Source organism: Aphis gossypii, chromosome 2 (genome assembly GCF_020184175.1).
Source record: "Aphis gossypii isolate Hap1 chromosome 2, ASM2018417v2, whole genome shotgun sequence".
Taxonomy (NCBI): domain Eukaryota; kingdom Metazoa; phylum Arthropoda; class Insecta; order Hemiptera; family Aphididae; genus Aphis; species Aphis gossypii.
In genome coordinates, this window is record NC_065531.1 from 55,511,462 (window position 1) to 55,536,537 (window position 25,076).

At 30.3% G+C, this 25,076-nt stretch overlaps 1 protein-coding gene across 5 annotated transcripts in view; it reads left to right on the forward strand.

Annotated features, from left to right (window-relative positions):
* Positions 1-25,076, forward strand: part of LOC114131218 (innexin shaking-B) — a 43,275-nt gene that overhangs the window by 12,795 nt on the left and 5,404 nt on the right. For all 5 annotated transcript variants that reach the window (XM_050200608.1, XM_050200606.1, XM_050200607.1 and 2 more), the window contains 3 exons: positions 13,254-13,473; positions 17,430-17,718; positions 20,320-20,627. In XM_050200608.1, the coding sequence (XP_050056565.1) occupies positions 13,254-13,473; positions 17,430-17,718; positions 20,320-20,560 (750 nt within the window). In that variant the 3' untranslated portion in view covers positions 20,561-20,627. The remainder of the gene's footprint in view (positions 1-13,253; positions 13,474-17,429; positions 17,719-20,319; positions 20,628-25,076) is intronic.

The following is a 25,076-nucleotide window of genomic DNA, read 5'->3' on the forward strand; positions in this document are numbered from 1 at the left end:
TTAAAACCCATCATCTATCCACCTCCCTTTTTTACACGCGCGTGCGTAACATTCCTTTTTTTTTAGTTTTTGTTTTAAAATTTTTTTTTTTATTATTATTTTTTTTTTTGGACAATGCGATTTACGTGCCGGTTATGTCTAAAAATAATATCGACTTTAAACATCAGGGACGTGCTGAATAAACGGATGGTTATAGGGCCAACGTATACGATATGTATTAGGCTCTTAAATACTTAAATTTACTCTTAAATTATTGGTTACCTATAATAATATTATGTATAATAGGTACCTATTATAATAGCTACGATAAATAACGAAATTGATTCACGTCGAAAAGCTACTCGAATAATATCGTTATATTATGGTTTATCATTTATTATATATGATTATTAGCAGTGGCGTATTTGGGATAATTTTTCAGGGGGGGGGGGCAAAATGCAAAAATCTCTGACTGTTACAATATCAGGAAATTTGAATGCAATAGGTAATTTATTCGTTGTTAGACACGGTTTTAACTTGTATACAGATATAATCCTAAAAAATAATATAATAATACGCAATACGCATAATAATGAAATTTGACTTTTAATAATAGCTCAGTGCTAACGTATTTTGCGTAAAAAAAGTCTAGGGGGGGGGCAAATGCCCCTGTTGCCCCCCTCAAATACGCCATTGATTATTAGGGTTGTGAATTTGTAGGAAAGTGCATTTTTTTTGATAATTTTGAAAAGTAGCTTTGTAAGTACATAATTTGAATTATACAACAACGAATTGATATATGAAACTTATTTTGCATATTTTAGTCTTCAATTTTTTAGGTCGTTTTTTGCATTCTTAGGTCATATTTTCCTTTTTTAGTTAATTTCCAGTATTTTTTAATTGAATTCCAACTATTAACATATTTACAAATATTTTTTTTGTTTTACAAAATTTTTAAAACTTTAAAAAAATGTTTCATGTGAAATTCAAATTCAATCAAAATTTTAATTTTTTTATTAAATTAACACATTTTTATGCGTGTAAAATGTAATGTATTAATGTATACTATCCTATAATATCAATATAAATATAAAAATTAAATTAAAAACCATTTTTAAGTGCATTTTATATTATAATTTTCGTTATTTTATACTGTATTTTTTGCATTTTAAGTGCATATTTTATTGCATTTTTTTGACATTTTTAATGCATTTTTTAAAGTTACGAGTTCTATAGGCTATATTTAGCTATAGCATTTTAAATTTTAATTCTATATTTCTTGAATTTTTTTTCGATTCAATATATGTACTCGTATTATTTATGTATACAGTATCTATATAGCAATATAGTATCGACGACAGCGTAATTTTGTCGTCGTTTGAAATTACTTTGTTGAAAACTTTTGACTGGGTGGCTTTAACACTATTGACTTTAGTATTTCTTCAGTAATCGGTATTCTAAAATATCCTTTCTCAGTCTTCACTGTTGCCTTACGACGTGTTAGCCACCGTCTCTTGAATCTCTCTCCTAGATGTCGGTATGCTAATCTTTATCGTCAAAGGTAGTGGTGATGGAGGTGGAGTTGGTGGTGGATTTGGTTTTTGGAGGCGGTTGTGGATTTGTTGGTGGAGGTGGTGGAGGAGGTAGATTCGTAGATGCCGAGAACGATGATGATGTGTTCAGCGGGCTTGCACAATGCCTCCAGCACCGAAGTTCATTCTTGTAGACAACAATGTCTGATAGGAGTAATTTATTTAAATTATATGGGTAGTATTTTTTGTCACTTCTATATACACATACACACACGATACAAACATTATTAGTAATTATGTAATATAATTATCTGATATTTTCCCGATTACTTTCGAGGATTCCAATACGATTTTTCAGTATTTATATATTTTATATTTTTCAACCCTATAAAAAATTAAACTGATGCATTTGAAATATCATAATTTGTCGTTAATATAAAAAAAATTACATACATCGACATTGACGATCATATATCAATATCTATATATTCTATGTTGAAATATAACTAATATTAAAATATAAACCGTCTGCAGCCAGCTTCCATCGGATAAAATAAATCTGTTCTCAACCAGTATTCTTTTAAAACCATATTTTTATTACATTAAACTATTTCCACGTCACCATTATACGATATCAAGTCACAGCATCCAAAGTTCAACGAAACGAAACAGTGAAATTGTTATTCAAGAATTCATGGGAGGACTCGATAAGCTAAAGATTATCCCTGGGTTGTAAATAGAAGAGTACAGGTTGAAATATTGTTTTTGGATGAGATCTCTTTCGCACAGACTTTAATATAACGTATATAACGTTATACTATTATAATAATTTAGTATACATATCATAACGTAATCGCTTGCGACACCCGCTGTATATATACAATATATATATTGTATATTTGTGTACACATTAAATTATAAAATATATTATACTGTCGTATACAGACACGACGACCAGACGTGCACTCAGTTTGCTTGTATTAATAATATGTGAATGATAATTTAAAATAAATTATGTAAATCATTTTTTTTTTGCGACGGCTCCAATGAACCGAAGTAGATTTTCAGATGTTCATTATTATATATAGTACGATATTAGATATACGTCAAGTTATGTTGTTATATTTGGAGAACACAATAATAATTATATATAAAAATATTAAAACGTAGGTCTAAAATGATCCGTCGTCGGAAAATTATTTATAATTATACTATAAGTATATTATGAGTCACTTCCATTAATGTATAGTGTGTACGGATAGGACACGAGTTATTCGATTGTACATTTACACCCACTACAGTATCCGCGGGTCAGCACTCGGCAGGCGTCAATAAATTTTAAGCGAATATGCAAACGGAAGCGCCCCACGTATATTATATACGAATCGGTGCGCCGCGGTTAAAAGCGAACGAGATTTTCTTATATTATACAATAATAATGTTATTTTATTGTTAATTTGTGCATGAAATAACGAGATTTATTGTCAATTTAAATACGATATATTAGGTGTAGGACTAATGTCGATGTAAAATTATAAATTTACCCTCGTTGTTTTTAAATAACATAGGTATTTTATTATATTAATACCAAAAAACAATTGTTTAACAAATTTAAAAAATAAAAATAAATATTGAATAATAATATATACTTCAGTCTTTAGGTTCCATTCGGTTGCACGAAGAGTATTATAATATACTATTCATTGTTAGTTGTAACTATTAAATATATTTTAATTCTGGTTATTCACAGATATATTATACATTAATGCACTATTGCATCACGTCTATTAAATACCTATAAGGAAAATAATAAATGATATTCACTATGGTAATCTAACTAATAATTTATTTTCCGTTCTTTTGAGAATAATACAATTACCTACCTATAGGTATTTTTTATCGTATAATTATATTTGAATTGGTTCAATTTCCTTTTCTCATTTCTCAATTCAACACATATCTGCGCAATGTGCGAGTTATGAGTTGGATGCATTAAATATATCATAAAGAGTTATTTTTTTGAAGTAGTAACTGTCCCTCTCCTTTAGCGAAATTGCAATACTTTACACTAGATGATTAATTGCAGATTTTTATAACAAGCACAATAAAATAATGAGTACACAAATAGCATGTAAATTGCGTACATAGTTGACCAATATTCAATTAAATACTAAATAATAATGATAATTGGAATTGATGTTCGGTTTTATTTTGCGTGGATTTGTATTGCGCGTACCTTCACAAGATATAATATCATATGTATTATATACATTTAAAAACTACACCCGCGTAGTTGTGTGCACACGGTTAGTCGCACATTGACGTTAAAAAAACCATTTGTTCGATCGTTCCGATTTGAACGCCCAAAACTTGTTTTAATGTAATTTAATATCGTATCGATATTATATTATACCATAAGTAGGTACCTATGTTTTTAATCGCTGTCTCCGTTGTTCAAACCGAATGCCGATTTACAATAATATTACGTTTCGTTTCGATGAAGGAATTCGCTCACGCGACCAACGCACCGTTTAGTGACATATATAACATTTTGTTTTTTCGACGAAAAAAATTCAAAACCCGTGCGATGATAATCGACCAATATGATAACAATAACAACAATGATAACGGTATTGGTAAATTTTTAACGTGTCCTAGTCAATGATACATCACATTATTGTAGTATACTATTATTATTATGGCCCGACATTGTTTCGGGTTTGAAAGGTTAATCGCGTTCATACGTAGTTGGTGCCCGTATGCATTTCGATATATTATTATTATAATATTACAGGTCATGCAACACACATATTATTATTAATTTGTATATAGCTGGTGGCTGGACGAGTCACTTTTTGTTGTTGTGTTATATTTAACATTCAAGTCAGGTCGGCGGGTCGGCCTATAAAAGAAATCGACTTCGATAAGTTAAAAGAGAATTTTTTTTAATATTGTACTTTTAGAAAGTACATTAACTGATTAATATACAACTTTATTATATAGTTATTGTTCGTCAGTGGAATTATGTTAGAAGGAAGGGGTTGGGTCGGTCTAATGAAGCTAGGCGTCATGAGGGTACCCATTTGCACCAAAAAAAGGTATGTTTTATCCGACAGCTCATTTGCGCCAAATTTACCTAGTGTAATTATAATAAAGTAATATTTATATATAAAGTAAGTTTTGGGTTTATGTTTAAGCCAAAGTATGTTACTGTAGATTTCGAATTAACTATACGCTGTGAAATCAATATGGCTATTATCCGAAATGTTGTTGTTTTTACTTGATTCAAGTTTATTATATTAAGTAAATTCAAGCACTAGCGCCAACTTCAGAATATAAGGATAAAAAATGGTTAAAATTTACATTTGGTTTAATTTTTCTCGATCTGAATGAAGTTTTCGATTGTTTTGTTGAAGATTTTATGTATGAAATTCCTGATGAAAATACTGAAAGAGTTTATATCTTATTTAATGTTAAATATTATATGTTATTTTTACTTTGGAAAGATAAAAAATGAACCACATCTTGTACACTATACTGTATAAGGTTTATCTTAAAAAAGTCGTTGTATCTAGTTAAGTTAAAAGTTACGGAAAAAACTTAAGTTTTAAACTCGAGTAATGCGCAGCAGTGTTAACAAACTCGTGTGGCATACTGCAGTGTGGCGGTCAATACAAGTTTTCGAGATGCATACTTTTTTTTATACATAAGTGTATCGACAATTCGTCGTCTCTCCAACTATTCTCATTTTTTTTACTGCATGACACGATAGTTTATACTGCATATTATTATTATTATGTTAGTATATGTGTGTAAAATACATGAATATTATTTTACGATATAGGATGTTTAATCGAACGATGGTGATGGTGTCTTTCATCTGATTACGGCAATCTGTATAAATCAACCAATTCATCTGTAAATCAGTTGCTATATTAGTTGCCAGAATACTAGATTCGGGAAAGTAGGGATTTTGGGGATTACTACTTTCTAAAATTCCTAAAAATATATGTTGAAAGAATCCTCTTAAAAAAAACCTCATAAATAATAACCTTAATTTTTGACTATTATAGTTGTGTTATATGTTGTATCTGGCAATTGGTATGGAGTTAAGAGGAAATCGTAAATTAAATGGTTTTAATTTTTATATTATTTTATACAGTTATGTACAAAAATATTATTAGAAAACAGACATTTTTGAAGTTGTATTTTCTTCAACTTTATAGAATATTTAAAGTATTACGAATTAAATAATCACGGTTGAAGTACCTAAATCGCTTTTGTGAAATTTTCTTTCCTATTAAGAGGTTAAGGATTTGTGTTTTTATTTTTTAATAGTATATATTTTGTTATCCTAACCTAACCTATCGAAATCAAGTCCAATATAAATACAGATATGATAAAACTCTTAAGTCTGCTTAAACTTAAACACCCCTCCAAATATTTAATTGGATCTCCGCCCATATGTGTTATACACGTTATCGCCAATCATTGTAATATAATAATGTGTCCTGACAAATTACATTTACAAGTTGGCGTACGTTATACACAATAAGATATTTCACAAAACTCATTATATTATATTATTGTTGCTGTAATCGCGTGGACCGGTTTCAAATTTATTTTTACACGTCCGTTCAAACGCCATCGCGTTGCATTTATTATAATAATGATAAAATACGAAAAAAACAGCTCAAGCGCGCTCTTAGAACAGCGAATTATGGTTAACAGCGTCTATGTAATTTTTTATGAACTAGCGATTGCGTAATATTACGCACGCGCGAATAAGTTGTCGTCTTTCTCTTACACTCTATCTCCCTCCCTATCACTTACTCCATAGCAAGATCCCCAGTCAAGAGTTCTAATTTTTTGGGTAATGGGGAAAGGGGTCAATAATACATTAAATCAAGTAAATTACTAAACAAAACACAATCCATTGTTTATTTTAGGCAATTTATATTTAGATCGCCGGATCTCGGCAATTCAGTGGGTCCCAGTTAGAAATATTGTATGTGTGTGTGTGCGTGTGTGTGTGAACAATATTCTGAAACTGCTGCAGCAGGCCTCGTGCCATAGTTTAGATAAGCGGGCAATCGTGTTACCGTGCGGACGACTGAAGTTTCGATAAATTGTTTTATGCAGCAAACGAACATCTCGTGAGCGCATGTATAATATAATAAATAATATAATTATATCGAAGATTCATGTCAAAAAATAAATTTTAAATCAGAGTTTGTACAGAATACATTGTGTACAAATGCTACTTTAAATAGACAATTCGAAAAATTTTACCTACTCTACAAAAATAGGTTTTTTTTTATTGTTGTTTGTCTCCGCGCCGTAATAACAAAAATAATATAATAACATAATACACTATAATATGTAATAACATTACCCGTTCGAGCTCTCGTCTTAACTCGTCACTGTCGTAAAGGCAATAATGTATAGCCCGCAGTCGTCGCTTGCGCGTTTGTCATTTCGTTTTACGAGAGGTAAAAACGAAAAACTTACAATTTTCAATGACCGGTTTTGGGTTTTTTTACGACACGCAGTAAAAAATAAAACTACTCTTCGACTCCCGTTGTGCTTGACGGCGCTTTACTCATACGACTCATACGTGCTTTTACCTATATAGGCTATATAATATATATATATTATACATTGTATGCTCAGCTTAGGCCCCATGGTACCTATATATATGCGTATAATGTATTTAATACTTGCGGATGGGAGCCGTAAAGATTGCCGTCACTCAGGCAGAGACCGCACCCAAAGGTTTGGTGGCTGAATTTCTGTGGGTTAAAATCACCTGTGTCATCGAACCACAAATATCTCGCCGTCATACGTAAAACGTGTTTTAAAGTATAGTTGCAGAATACGGTCGTCTTTTGCTCGTGTTTAGCTTAAACCCGTGTGTTATAGTTGGCCAGCTATGCCGCCGTGTAGAGTGACGAAAAATGCATGATGATTGAAGGGGGTGCAGTGGTTTAAGTATATGTATACATATATTTTTTCAATTTGAATAAGGAAAATCGTTTAAGTAGTTTGCATTGTGTTCTATTTGAAAACAGGTTTCTCTCGTTGTTCATGGTGTTTAAAACAATTAAATTAAAAAAATAAATTAAACATGTATATCTATATCTATAATACATATATTTTACTCTATAAATTTGATGCTCATAAAGTTGTAGGTATACCTATTGTTTATTTTATCTATTTTTAAGCCATATAATCTGTAAATGAGTGTTACAATAGGCATGTGTGCAAATAAAATATTATATGACACGGAAATACATGAAAAAAGTATCCACTCAATGTTAGCCTATTGTTAAATAATCTAAAATCGTATTTAAAATTTCAGGTCATGAATAAGTGTTTTATTACATTAGGTATACTTAGTAAACAATATAATATAGTATAATGTACTCATGTATCCGCCCACTGACTAAATTTTAAAATGTGTGCTTAACAATTTTAATAGTCAACGGATTTAATAATATATTAATATGACTTTTAAAATATATTTACATAAATTAGTTTAAGTTGTCTAGAAAATAAAATATTTTATTCTATGTTTAATGTTTATAGATAATACATAATTAAATTAACTAAATCGATTATAATTTTCAAGTTTTTTATGGTACAGTATTTAATTTAATTATCTATAAATTATGATTAGAAAAAAATTAATAATGGAAGAAAAGCTATTTACAGGGACAAGTATAGTGAGATGGCTTATAATCTTAAGCCAAAAGTCGTCACCTATGAGTATCGAGGTATTCGATACGACAATATGTGTATATTTCGTGTGACGACGACGACTACGATATAATAACATGTAATATGAAACGTGTATATTATTATAATCATTGATTCTAAATTATAATATTATATTAATAATCATACATTATACTTTTTAAATATTTCAAATTTCGGTTAACATTTGTCGGTTGAAACGTTTGTAACCAAACGAGTCATTTGATTGTCCGCAATATAATGTATCTGCAGGTAGGTATACTATCTGATATATTGTATTTATTCACTGTTCCTGTAAGATCTATGTTATATATTATGGTCTTATCGATTAATTTTTTTATAATCTTATACCGTATAGATTGTTTTAAGAAATATTTAATGGAACAGTGTGAATGATAATGTCAATTAATATGGAATATTGTTGGCAAATAATATGTGTACGTTGGAAATATATGAAATTTAAAAAATTATTACTTTTTGATTGTACTCGCTATTCAATAATTTATTCTTCTATGTTAAATGTTAATCGTATATAATATGATCTTAACGCGTTTTGGGTAGATGAGTTGGTCGAAAATCAAATAGACTTGGTGCCATCACGGCCTGTAGCGACTAACAAAATATAATGGGTTTTATTAAAAGCATTGCAGGTATATACCTATACCTATATGCTTGCGTGTACCATAGCCATACACGTATACCCACCCATACTCACGTCTCGCGATTATTCGTCAAAATAGATGCTTGGACGAGTAGATGTCACGCTTGTAGATCAAAAACATATGTTCGGGATTTTAAAAGCATTTGTGACCGTCGTCCATTATATTTTCATCGGTCGAGACCATTAACACATCGCCGAGGTTTTCCGGCCAGACGTGTCCTTTATGTGCATATTTGTATCGTTCAGTATCAGTCCTTTGTCGTCCCCGTAAAATGGTCTACTTCGTTTGAATATAAGACGATAGTATACTCGGTAATATGTAAGCTCTTATATATAATATTATAGTGATTGCTTGATGAAACAGGTGTTCCATCGATGAAACGATTTTTGAATGAGCAAGTCTCCCGGCTTTGCACTCATAAGTTTAAAACTGTGCGTCTATAGTATATTTTTGGTTTTAACGCAAAGGCATTATAGAAAACAGGAATTAAGGTAGGTGATTTGGGTTACGAATTTAATCATATTGTTACAAAAACCGAACGCCACGATGAGTAGATATTTTCTATTCACTGTGCTTAATTGATGGGCTTTCGACATTGATAATTATGTTTAAATATAGAATAATAATTAACGCGTGTAGTATACTCAACGACTACCCGTGACGTTTGATTTTTGCATTTTAATTTTTAATGTAGATAGCGTTCTAGTTTTGAAATATCTAAGTCAACTGGACCACATGCACAGGCGGTAAACATGCTGCTCTAATTATAAAAGGTGAACACGCAGTAAACGTATCAATTATAGAATACTAAATTCCTTAAAGGTTATAGGCATGTACATTAATTGTATTTAATATTATACTGGACCTCGTTAATTATCATGTTTTTATTTTCTACAACACTTTAGATAATGAAGTTAGATATGATATTATATGTTAATGTATGTATCGTTGGCTAGGTTAGCATAAATGTATAATGAGTTTTCGTGGTAGCATAATATCTTTTCAATTTTCGTCGATGTTACTAAGTTTTTCACATTCGATATATTTTATTATTTATGTGTAAGACAAAAAACTCTTAAGAATGTCGTTCGGTTGTCATTGCATGTTATGACAGTAGGTATAGTTTTTTTTTTTAGGTGTTAACGATCGGATTCTTCTAGAAATTACTATTGTACGTTTACTGTAAAAGGAAACGAAATTGAATAAAATAATTACTAACTCATTGTTATATCAACTATACTCGTAAAACAGAATAAATAAAGTTTAGGTATGATAAAAAAAATATAAGACTTATCGTAAGCTTTAATAATGATTATTGTTGTTCTGTGACATTTAAAATACTTTACGGAGTGATCAAACGCTTAAAGTCATAATATTATAGCCTCGCGCGAGTTTGGTCGCGTTATTTTGTTATTTGTTTTTGTATTTCGTACTGTACTGTTTTTACTCTTTCGGCTCGTTCGTTAATATATAATATTATACTCGGTGTTGACTATCATGTTACTCGTTTCGACGCATACCGCGCCTTAGGCGAATTCCCGCTCGACCGAATAAATTCGTAACAAGACGACGAGAGACGAGATGCTATAGTTTTCGTTCCCCTCGAGTGTTATAAGATACCTGTACAACGCTGTTCGGCAGACGGGAAGCCTACCCGCGGTGGTTTTTTGCGAAGGAATTGTCGTCGGTGTATTTTTTAGGTTAGGCGCTGCCTTAGGTATGAACATTTATTTTGGGTTTTGGTATTTTTTGTCACAAAATCGTATAATTTGTATTTAAACAATAAACGGAACATACTACGTTAAATATTAAACAGATTTGCATTAAAAACGTGGATACATCGATTGCCTAAGTGTTTCATACTTCAATTCGTTGACTGTATCGAAAAAATAGTACACTCTTTATGTTTAAAGAAATAACATAACATTATCGTTTATTGCTTGATATTGTTATTTTAATTAATTATTCAAATTTGTTTTTAGGTACATAATATAACAATAATTTACACGTAACGCATATAATATATTTATTTAAATTTTATATGTTTAATACTCGCGTCTAAAACAATAGAGATATAACCGTTAGATTTAACATAATTGTTTTGTGATTTCAATATTTAATTATATGTGTATACTCTACGCGTGTTCGTTTATTATGGATTTTTATTATAGGCGTACAAAAATTAATCAAAATAAAATAAATATTTCCGCTTTGGACACGTATATTCTTTAAATATTTCACCATATTATAATACTGAATAATACATTACCTGTAGACCATCAACATTTTTTAAATTTTATTTTATAGAAAATGCTTTTGGGGTAAATAACCGGTGTTCTTTATGTGTAACACTATCATTTTATAGGTAAGTACACTAAAATATTTGATATTTAATTTTCAGTTCATCGCTCACTGGATGGTCATTAATTTTATTCTTCATTAGTTGTCGTACTACTCTGCTTTGTGTTAGACCACAAAACGCGTCATTTTTACGTTATTATTTTTTCTTTTATATCGAAATTAGCCTAAAAATGTGATGGTGGATTAAGGCCATCGTCCATAGACAATGCTCGTAAAGCATCCTCGCTGTAATCTCATACTACATAACATACACAGTGACAGGGTATAGTATCATTATATATAGCTTTGAATAACCGAACTGTGTTGGCCTCAATTTTCGTAGAATTATGAAAAAAAAAAAATATATGATAAATATATATGAAGAAAACAAATAATAATAACAATCCGACCGTGACGACGACTGTTCACTCGGGCTAGACTATATTATAACATTAAAATTAATTCAACTGGACGCCGTTTGGCCCCGCCGCCGCTGCAGACCGTACGAAACAATTCTAATTAAGAAATTTTACAGAGTGGCAACGGCAGCGCAGGACGGGCTTTCTGCCGAATATTATATTATAATATCATTATATATTATATTCTCGTACGGGCGTCGACGGATGGCTGTCCATCCAACTATCGGGTCCTGTCACATTCCGTCGAAATATTTCCCATACGTCTGATTCGGGTTTCTTAACTCGTTTTCTCACGGGGTGTGGGATGGTGGGCGAGGGTAGCGAAAGGAACCGAGGTAAACACGTCTCGTAAATCACTCAACGGCCGAACGAAAAAAAAAAGAAAAGAAAAAACCGAACCAAACAAACGAAGAAATAACAAAATAATAATAAAAAAAAGTTCACTCTCGGTGAAGGTTGACACAATGTGCACATAACCCAGACCGGTGCCAAAACTACGACAATGGTGCCAAAGAAAATATAAAATTACTTCTAATTATTTTTAATATACTGGCCAATAAAAACGACGTCCACTGCAGTGATCACGAGGGGGTTTGTATATGTGTACGGGATGTTGGCCAATTTGTTGTTCGGTCCGCAAAATGATTGATCGCTCCCGCGTGCTCGGTCTCTCGCCGTACATAATATGGTCACTCGTCATATTATATTATTACATAGTATATTATGTGACGTGCATTTGGTATATATGCTTATCGTGTGCACGTGTTTATAGGTATGTTCTAGCGATGTCGGAGAATAGTAAATCACTGTGGCGTAAAGATGATACAAGTTGTGGAGGAGGGGGGGTGCAACCCTACACTCTTTTAAGAAAAATATATATTTATATAATCGTAAAAATATAATATTTTATTACTTTATGTATACTTTAATCCTATCCTTAATTATATCCTTTTAAAGATCTTTTTGAAAAGCTAATTATTTTCAGTAGTTTTTGTTGTAATCCACCATGCGCTATATACATATATTATGGCTATTGGTCTCACCAGTCCTTTTTATACTGTTATTTTTGTTCTCAGTGTAAGATACCGAATTAAATAGGAGTACTAATGTCTAATACTCTAAAATACTTAAACCATAATACTATCTGTTTTGCTACTAATCAGAATAATATGAATCTAGATTTTAAAGAATGAAAATACATCTTTTGCAAAATCTTTCTTAGTCGCAAGAGAATGATGTGAACTTTTTGTCTATCGAAATAAATATTCATAGTTTATGTTGTCGAATGATATGAAGATGATCCATCTATATGATTAAGCTTCTTAAATTTTCTGGTAGTATTTATGAATGGCGTGATATACTCGTATATACTATATAGGGGCCCGATCGAGAATCAATATTATGCAGACTGCAGAGTGATATAAGTTGAAGCTAGATTTTTAGTATACGCGTGTACTGCAATGAGACTGAAGTTCATTACCATTTACAACATATTATATAATAATTAGTATAGTTTTATATTACTATTCCTGTAAAATTAAATGTATTATATATTTTTCACGCAGGCGATATTGTTCTACACGCCAAGATGGCTGTGGAAACACTGGGAAGGCGGTAAAATCCGGGCGCTGATGATGGACTTGGACGTTGCCATTTGTACGGATGCTGAGAAGAAGCAGAAGAAAAAGATTCTGCTCGATTACCTGTGGGAGAACCTGCGATACCATAACTGGTGGACCTACAGGTACTACTTATGTGAAACGATGGCACTCCTGAACGTTGTGGGTAAGTCTTATGATTAAACTTAACTCGGTAACAATAATTATCATATCCCCATGTATATATCTCGTATATATCTCCTAACTCCTATAGTTTATCCTGGTTGATAAGTTTTTTTTTAATTAAAAGAAGGTCGTCTACACTCTACACGGTTTCTAAAATTTTTCTAAAATTAAAATATTTCGATGCAAAAATAATTATTTTATAAAATATAATGTTTTATTGTTATCGTGCGTGTTTTTACATTTATAGTTTATACATACATAATATTTGTTATGTACAAATAAAAAATATTACATAACATTATTTTATGTCATCCCACATCGTCTTATTTTAAAATATGCTTAATTTATAATTTCAATAAAATTTCCATGTTTAAAAAATATGATTTGTAATTATTTGGCACAAAAATAGAAAAAAAAACTTCTATAATAGAAAATAGAAAATAAAGAAGATTTTTTCCAAACCACGTAACGGTACAATATTCCTTGAACGTTTTTTGTTTTCAAAATCACAAGCTTCGACTAAACAAATTAGTATAGCGGTTTATAAATGGATTACTGTGTATAATAAATGTGTATAATATAACTACCTACGGTAGTATTATAATATCCTTTATCATCTACTGACACGACAACCACCTGCCAAATCCGGGTGCGTGGGAAAACGTGATTTCGGCCCACTATCACATAATCTCGTCGTCTGGGGTCTGGGAGTTCGACTACCGATCAAAACGTAGGTATAGAAAGCATGTGATTTTAAAATTTTACGCTTACTGCAACGGATGATAATATTCTATTCTAAGGCCAATACTTTTATACGCAATGCAAATTACCTGAATAGTATAAAAAATATCGAACAAATCGTTGAACTAAATCGATAATTTTGTAACGACATTATAGTTATTAAACGTTGCGTCATAATAATATGAATATTTCAGAAATAGTATCTAAAAATTTTTTTTAAATGTTTTTCACCAAATTTTGTTTTATGTTTCGATAATTACTCCAAATTTCATGTTTTCCCCTTTTACGACGACCACGATGAATATAATATTCTAAAAACCAACGGAATAAGCTTCAAAACGCGATTATTGTAATTGTCAAAAATATACGTGGTGTATTGTATTAAATAATTGTACGGGTTCACGACTGTGGCAGATATCTTAATATAATTTTGTATTCGATTACGCATAAAAAATCGTCGTAAAAGATGTACTGACATAGTGATAACAATAAATGTCATTGGCTTTTTAAAAAAAAAATGTTGTTAATTATAATAACAATAGGTATCTATACAATACGTGCATAGATCAGTGACAGAATAATATTTTAAAATCACATCCGAAACGCTCGTCGTTTTCTTACGACAATGATAATCGTCTATATCGACTGCGGTGCAAATGAAATTCGGCTCACGCCCAACGATCAATTGGGTCACGACGATGTATTTATGCATAGGTTTAATAAAATAATATGTATTATTATCAAAATGACAGAGAATTTTCAAAAACTACCATTTATAATATGGTGCGGCTGCGGCAGGGTTCGGAACTGATTTCCAGGTGTACATTAACTGTTGTGTCAAACTGCAGAATTGGCGGTCAATATTAGTAATTGTATATATTTTTTTTTACCTCTCGTTGTTTTTCCGACCGGTGTCGTAATCGTGTCCAATTAACGGGTATAGCTCTAGTCAGACTAGTGTCTTATAAAATCGGTACCGTCGCAATTTGTACCTCTATACAGTATATATATATAATATATATAGGTATATTATTCACACAGACGATGGTTATACGACCTGCACTTAATACACTGCGGTAATTCTCGCCAACGGCTATTTAGCGGTTGTTTTTCAGTCTTATTACCATTGTTGTACGGCAGCATAATATATTATCTGCGTGATAATGGGAAGAGGTCGGATTTGATAGAACGGTGTTCTCTACAGCATTTATATATACGCACTCGTGTTCTTCTGAATGTACTGTAATAATTGTACTAAAAGGTGGCTTTACTTATATATACATGCAACGGGTCCATGTTGTCAGTACCGCCTAGGGTAAAATTTTGAATTACCTGCTTTGATAAGAATTGAGTACAAAGGGTTTAGTTGCGGAAACCAGTACAAATAGTTCACAAACGACAGTTTCGGGCTTAAAATCAAAATTTTAATTGGGCAGTGCTAAGTAAATAGACCTACATATGACTATTATAATACTATTAAACAATAGTAGCGTATTTCTTGATGTTGGGACGGTCCAGCTCCCATTTTGTCGTCGTTTCATTTCGCCACCATACCATTTCACCAAATTTATTTTACAAGTAACATAAAATAACTTATAAATTACAAATTATATACTAATTAATTATATTTATGTTAAACATTATCAACTTAAATATTACCTATTTAAATAAGTTAAAATTATTCGTTATTTAATCAAATAACTAATATTGTCCAAATAATCAATTTAAATATTTCATTGTGTCTATTTATTACTTTCAAATCGCAAACTCATAACCATGTTTTAAAATAAAACTTATTTGATAATTATGTGGTGAAATAAAATGATGGTGAAACTGGATACGATCGTTGGACTCTCTATAGGCTTTTACAGGGTTTGATTAGAGTTTTATATCATAGTTTTTATGTTAACTTTAATCGGAGAAAATATGTATTAGTAGGTAACCTAATTCGTATATTTTTACTAAAAAGCTAAAATTGTTTAGATAAATTATTATTTAAGTTAAAACTTATAACTACAGTTTTATCGAGATTTAATTTTTAAATAACCATATTTAATTATATCACAACCACTACTATATTAATTAAAATATCATATAGCAATGTTATTATCAGTAATTTATTATTAGTATCATCTACGAGTTACAACTTTTATCGCTTAATAATACTTTTTTGTCATTTAAATTTTTATTTATTCATTTTTTGCTTTTCATTAATTTATTTTTAATATAGATTCTTATGCATCTAGATGGTTTTTTTAACTGAAGTTAAAGATATACCTGTCATCATATTTAGGTTTCAGTCAAGTGTAATATTTACTTATTTAGTTTTCAAATATTCAATAAAACGTAATTAATCATACTAATAAATCGTCTAATAAATAAGACGTCATCGTCTGATTTATATTTACCTATCAGATTTAAAACATAAATATTTATTTAAAATGTTTGATCCTTATTATAAGCTTAGCACTTTATACCATCAGTCCCAAAACTAAATAAATATGGATTAATATTAAATATTATAAGTAGTTAAAACTTTAAAGCAAAAAATTCGATTGTTTCTCAAACTATGAACTAGGTATGATACAAATGTATCCAACATGTCAATTTTAACCATAAATATTTCAAATTATAAAAAATTGAGTTTGTCGTGTGATTTTCTTGCGGCTTAATGATGCTTAGATTAAAAAATATATTCATGACGCTTTGACCAGTCCTTAAGACTTCGGGAAGATAATTATGTACTGTAATATTTATTATAAAAACTCCAAAGAATTTCGATTATAAGGTATATGCTATAAATATCATATAATATGTTTTCTATTAAAAGAATATTTTATATATGCAAATTCCAGAAATCGTTTAGTTTTTATTGTTATTATTATTATGGTTTATGGCTACAACCAAGTACTAAAATTATTTTTGTAAACGTCAACGATACATAAATAAAATTAGTTTATATTCATATTATGAAATAAGAATGATTGCATTTAAAACATTACAAACATTAAACTTTTTATTTTGATTCTTTAGCTAATTATCTTAAATTAATTGAGAAAAAGGCTCTATTTTTCATGAGGTTTATTTACCGTGTATATTACTCACGTTGATCGATTAATAATACAAAACTAAATTGTTGTTTTATTATACACTTCTATAGAAAATTATACCAAAAATAACAAGTATTTAAGACAATTTTTTTTCCGATTACCACAGGTCAAATGTTTATGATGAACCGCTTTTTTGATGGGGCGTTTTTGACGTTTGGCATAGACGTGATTCGGTTTCTGGAAAGCGACCAGGAAGACCGTGTGGACCCGATGATATTTATATTTCCTAGGATGACCAAATGCATTTTCCACAAATTCGGCGTATCCGGCGAGGTGGAAACGCATGACTCAATATGCATATTGCCACTAAACGCCGTCAATGAAAAGATCTACGTCTTTCTGTGGTTTTGGTTCATGATCCTCGGCGTCTTGTCGGCGGCTGTGATTGTTTACAGGTAACTATATAAGTATTCGTCAGTCATCTGGATCATATAAGGTATACTGTTGAAATTATATTTTTAAGTTATATTATACCATCTAAAAAATGTTTATTGACCTATTCATGTTCTTCCCTACACATAAGTAATAAAATTGACAGTAATAACCATAAATTATAGACTATAATATTAGGTATAGTAGCATATTATGCGCTCTACAATAGGAGAGAGAAGTGGTCCCAGAAGTTTTTAGGTCCACACAATATTTCATGTGAATATAAAATTATATAGCAAATTCCGACGTTACACTGCTGCAGTACTTCTGTAGTTATAGGTATGCGCAAAGGTTACATAATATAAACTACAGTATTGTATTATGAAATCAATATGCTCGTTTTGAAAATTGTTTTAACTTGTGTTTGGTTTTATTAAATTATTATAACATTTATAAATAGGGCTCGAAAGTTATAGGAGCTAAAACAGGCAAAAAGATGTATGAAATAAATTGTAAAATTTTCCTGAAAAATGTTAATCATGTACAACAAATTTAGTAACGAATAAAAAGATTTATAATTATTTAAAACAAAAGCTTATTAACAATAAGATTATATTTCGGTATTATAACACAGTATAGATTAAATGCTCATCACGCCGTAGGCGTTAAATTAATATTCGACTGCGGAAATGACAATAAAATATATATCTGCGTAAAATAATATTGAGTGTTATGTTTAATATTATTTAAAATACATTGCAATGAAATATGCAATTTTTCTTTAAAATTGACAAAATTTGTAAAATATTCATTTTAAATTTTCAGTTTTTAAACTTACTATCGTATATTTAAAATTTATAGCTTGGTCAGCTATACATCGAGAGCATATAGAACAATATGCAACTCCTATAATGTCCGAGCCGTATTTATAACATATTGTTACATAGTACTAATAAAAGTTAACAATTTTTAGAAAATAAGACAAAAATAAGAATCATTGGATGATGATTTGAAAATGTTCAAAAGATAATTTATTTTACTTTAAATTCGTAAATTGGACAACACAATAAAATACGATCGTCCAAATAACTTTTAGTTTTTACACAATACAATTTATATTATTGTAGTCACTATAATAGATATCGGATTTCATTGAATCGGATGTCAGACAATCTGCAGGGTTCTTTAGTATCCATATAAAATGTTTTCTACTTTCTTCTGCAGGTAAACATTTCGTATAGGGTTTTATAGACCGTTGTAATTTATTTATTGCGAGTAAGGATTTAATAGTAAAATATAAAATTCTGCTCTATAAAATAAGATATTGGTATAAGTATACAGTAACAGTTTTAACTACTGAAACTAAAAAAAAAACAATTTATACAATCGTGCCGCACAAAAGTTAATCTCAACAATAAACTAATTACAAATAATGTCAATTGTAAGCACAAGGTCGTTTTTGCATACAATAGTATCAGTTTGAAATAATTCTGATTTAATTTTAACATAATTAATACGATATAATATAGTACTTACTACAGGCATTACGATAGCAGATACTATTTGTGGTTTTGATTGTATTTAACCTATATTATTTTTGCTCGAAAGCAGATGATATACAAATACAGGCACACAAGGTTGTAGTTTATGTATATTTTTCAGTTCATACATTTCTACTAATTAAATATTACTGTTTTAGGTTTATGCGTCTAAAATTGAAAAGAAATATCTCCTAGAAAATATATTGTACGCGACTCTTCGGAGCGTATCCATCCGAAAGTTGTAATAATTAGATTAGCATTCATTTTCTTTTATTTCGTTAACGAAGCTGCACGATAGGAAATGTGTAACTATATGTATATATACATACATATATCGTTTGTTGGTCTAGGTAATAATAAGTATAGTAGTTGTTTTCTCCGGTTTTAAAAAAAAACACATCAACCGATGACTTATTGTTTTTACATTGACTGCTGTGCAAATAGAACGGTCGATGTGAAAACGAAAATAATAATAATACGATACAATTTTTGATTTAGCGTTTTTAAATGAAACAAATACTGGGTATGTCGTAATAATAATAATATAATTATTGAAATATAACATTTATTAATACTACCGTTTTGTAGTCTCAATAAACGTGTATTATTAATTATACGTTATTAATGCCAGGGAGAGAATAATAATTTATGAGTATATGTACTATTGCAACAGTGTATAATTTATATATACCAGTATAATATTAGTATACATAAACCTACTGCGGCGAACTGTGCTTTGATCAAATAGATGTCAAGCATAAGTGCGTATAATTTAATTTCTATGACGTGTGTAGTTATTATCACTGTATAGGAATAAATTTTACTAAAATAGAAAGAAAAAAAATGTTATTCATTGTCATTTTCAAAACTTGCTCAGTTTTATTAACGTGGGAATCGAACAATTTGATTTTCGTCATAAACATATCTGTGGTAGACATGAAGTTTGATATAATATTTTAGATGTTGCAGTAACGTATCATCGTCCACAACATGGGTGGAAAACATTTGGACATTAATTTTTTTCATTGAAAATCCAATGAAACTTTTTTACTTTATTTTTCTTTAATATTTTATGTTTTAAAGGTTCATCATAATAGTGTCTCCGCGAATGCGCGTGTACCTTTTCTGCATACGATTCCGGTTGATCAAACGGCAGGCCATCGGAAACATCGTGCGCCGATCGAAGCTGGGCGATTGGATGCTGCTGTATGTTCTCGGCGACAACGTTGATTCAGTCGTGTTCCGAGACATCGTGCATGATTTGTCGCACCGACTGGAAGCGTACCACAACAAAAACTCGACGGTCAGGACGGTGGACGCGTGACGGCGGCGGTGACAGCCAGTCAACAGTATATTGTGCTCAAATCGATAACGAATAAACGTAATATTTGGTCAGTATATTATAATATTGCAATTATGTTATGTGAATCTAAAATAATAATATTTGTTCGTTTTTTGAGATATTGTAATGTCTACTATTTTTTTTTGCATTTACTATTGTCTCACTTCCATTGATTGCATCTTAATAATCACGATTGCAGATTTTTAGAAGTAACAAATATAATCTTATCTAAATACGGATTTCTATTTTGAGGAGATAAAAATATATAGGTATATTTTATTTTGGTTTTTAAAATTACGAATGTTCTTATACCGATGCTGCGATATCATACCATCAAACGCATCGAAATACATAATTTGTAAGACTTCAATATTCTGAAAATTAACATTTACACTACCATAACTTCAGATCCATTTCATTGTATTATCATACACTATATACAATGATTTAAGCTATTCACCTGTTTAACTATACTAAAAGTAATCGCGACTTTTGGTGTTTAAAATCGACTCTAATTTATATTGTTGCTAGCAAGCTCTAGTTGAAATAGTTAATTTTTTGTTTTATAAGATTCAGTTGAGTCTGACGACGAAAATGACCAACTAAATCGATAGTAATAAAAATAAATTCCAGACTATTAAATTTGGATTCTTTATGATGATCCTGTGAAATTTATCAATCTGTGCAATATATTATTATTTATCTACCTAAATATATTATATAGTATACACGTAATAGTTGGCAGAGAATGACGAGTGTAAGTTTTTCTTTCATTATTTTTTGTTTGTCTCGAGTTCATTGTGTTCTGACTACTGATAGTGTTTACTCAAGCCGGAGCTGAATAAGGGTTTATTAATAGATCTAATAATAATAATAATAATAACAACATAAAAAAAGGTATTGACCGAAATTTCAAGTTTTATTTTTGTCATAGTCTAAATTTGATATCTCTTGGATCATATTTTGTGTTCCACGCGGTCCATTTAATGAAGATATATGTTGTAAGATAATTTATTCTTTGTTGTTTTAATATATACTTAAAGGTAAAATGGAATTGTCGGGTTTTTTATCACGTAACATAATGAATTTATGTCTTTCATTTGCTTTGCTTTGTTTAATCATGTCAATAATGAGTAAATAGTTTTTTTCCTGACGTAGACAGTTAATAAATTACGGGCTTTACGATTATATCCTTTTTCGATATTAGTGTGACGTTATATGGACGTACCTACAGGTAAATATTATATTATATCATATAAGTACGCGTACTACAAGATACTTAAAGATTTCAAAATATTGTAAACTGCTTGTATTTATGCATTTATGAATCACGCTCTAACACGATCATACTTACAGATGTTATTTTTTATGTCATCAAATAATGATATTTTTCACCAAACGTTTTTTTATTTGTTACAGAATAAAAGTATATAGGAAAAAAACTATGTCTAAGTTAGGTATTAAGCTTTTCAATACATTACTATATATATTCATATAACTGTATTCCTATAATTACAAGTACCTCTGTATTATTTTCTACATTTCCTATAAGATAAGTAAAATTAAGTTTATTCTTGAAAGTGTTTTATCTATTAGAGCAAGTTATAAACCCTTAGATTTTATTATTGCGGTAATATTGCGGATAAATTTATTATTCTCAGGTTGGGTTAGGTTGAGTATTTACTCAAAGATCATATAGGCGTTAGGAAAAGCTAAGAATTCGCCCACACATCAGCAAAACAATTTATTAAACTTTATAATTTCAGCCTTGTCGATTTCGTGGAGAAGGGCAGGTTGTGAACAGTAAATGAATGTGTACAAAAAGGACAAATGTCGTCAGCCCCTGGGCTGCTATTATTATAGGTCGCGACTACCGAGTATGTATTATTGTGATCACGGTTTATCAATATAATGTCACTTTCATTGTTTTCAAAATATTTTTGGTTTCGTGATTTCACCTCGAACTTTGTTATATCTCATACCTCATGGTTATATAACCATATGGTTTTCAAGGGTTCAAATACTAAACCGGTTCGCTAGTAGGAGTTATTATTACGCTCAAATGCCGTGTGAGTCCACAGACGCTTGTTTGTATGTATATTGTAACAATAGTCCAAGGACTGAACCGTAGCCGCATTCTTCAATAATTATTTATTATTATCGAGTCGGCGTGAATAAATGTGTATCTGCGGACATAGAAGTTTTTACAATAGATAGATATTTACGTCGGACGGCGCTTGATTCAAAGCAAACACGTTTAGTATACAGACGTATTTAATAGACGCACGTAACATTTGGTTGAGCAATATATATCGTTAAGCATCTATTGATTTCTTTTTTTTTTTTGAATTATAGACTTATATTTTTTCCTCTCTGAGCATGTGTGTAAATATAATTATTATGGTGATAAAAAATGAATAAAGTTAACATAGTTATTTTATTTTTATACTAACGGTCAACTGCAGGTGTCTTGACAACTATGCCTTTACCGTCGATCTTCAATATTGAAAATAACATAATTTTATATTATACGTAATACGTATATTATAATATTATAATTTATGGTCGTAAACAGAGTTTTTATTTGTTTCCGTAAAAGTTGTTTCATTTTTTTTCATTATATCTATATAGATAACCCTACAGCTAAGGGGTATTTTAACAATTTATTTCGTTGTCCACAGATTACTACAGATCAGCAATGTACTCGTAAGTTCTATTCACGATTGACTGACTGTGTATCGCTTGAAAATAGAAGATATTTTGTTTAGTAGTACTGTTGGTAATACATTAAATACTCATTCTGCATTTTTCTTTGAAATCTTTAGTATAGTTTAATCTAAAGTATAAGTATATGTATTATGTGTAGTAAGCCTGTCTGACCCAATTACCGCTATCAACGGAAAAATGTGTGTGAAGTGTATATTATGTTCCCAATATCGTTATTGTATTCGGTTAAACGAGTAATTAGAGTAACATCATCAAGGTCTGATAAACGAAATCGAATCGTGTGTGTGTGTGTGTGTTTGTAGTTTAAAGTAATTAACAGCGCGTTGGATTTAAACGAATAACTTAACCACTGCGATGCAACTATTGTGGTTTTCGTCTTCTATACGTAATATATGTAATGCGCACATAGGCGCAAAAAAAAATGGACCGTAACGAGTGGTTATTACAGTGCAACACAAACTCAAATTTTCGTGATAAATAAAACATTCTTACTGAACTAAATATTTTATTGTTTTGCTTGGAATCTATTTGAAATTCGTATGACGCTTTTTTTAGTTCCATAACTATAGAGTATGCGTTTAACGAGTAGGTATAGCTATTAGAATTATACCGGATGATTATTTTAAGTGTATTTTTGATATTATTAAGTATTATATTGTACCAGATTCATATATTTCTTAAATTTCCGGGTCAGAATGTTAATAATTATTAGGTATAAATATTTAAAAAACTTTCTGTATAGCTTCCACTACTTTAATCCATCAACTTGAGTTGAATATATTTATTCAATGTTTTTTAAATAATATAGTGAACCATTTATTTTCTTCGATATTCTTAACTACTTAACTATAAGTGCATTTTTCGGAAAATATGAAAACAAAACATCGTTGGTATAGTATAAAAAATAATGATGGAGATAAAAAAATAAATAAATAGTGAAAACATTAAATCAGTCCTGTATGAAAAAACTGATGCATACGTCAGGAAAAAATCACAAATTGTGAATAAATTTAAATTTATGTATCGCAAGCTATAAAGTCGTTTCGGGACGGAAAGACTGGAAGTCGTCCAACCGCAGCTGCAGTTAGTTATGGTATAGGACATAGGTATATAATATTTACGCATCTCGTCAAATAGCAATTTTTTCTCGACGACAACACATTATTATTTTGTCAGTTTTCTAAACAGTTTGTACAACTGTTACATCGTTACACGCCGGTCTATAATTATTATTATAATATATTATAATATACGACGTTCGCTGTAGTTGTGGAAACGATATGGTATTTTAGCGATTTTACCGCTGCAGCACGAATGGACTGAACTGGCACTCGGTTTTGGTTTGCGCGAAAAAGTTATTTTTGAGCAAGTATCGCGATTAGCGGGTCGATTTCAGCGTTTACGATCGTGCTATTAAGGAACGTTTTTTATTGTCATAATATATACAGTTATTCACGTCTCACGATGCCGAGCTTTTTGATGTTTGGGCGTTTAAATAATAATAAAACGATTTTTTTTTCATTTGGAACACTATCAATGACACACACACACGTGTCATATACATACATCAAGCGTTTAGTCTTATAAACACGTTTCCGGAATAACGCATGTCCCGTACAAACGGAAACGATTATTCAAATTTGTTTAACGTTTTCCCGGAATAACGTTCGGTACGCCGTCCATTAGCGATTTTATCACAGAGACCCTTGTTCTGAATATCCTTGGACGCGTGGCAATGTATGGATATTATAAATATAATAACTTAGTGCGA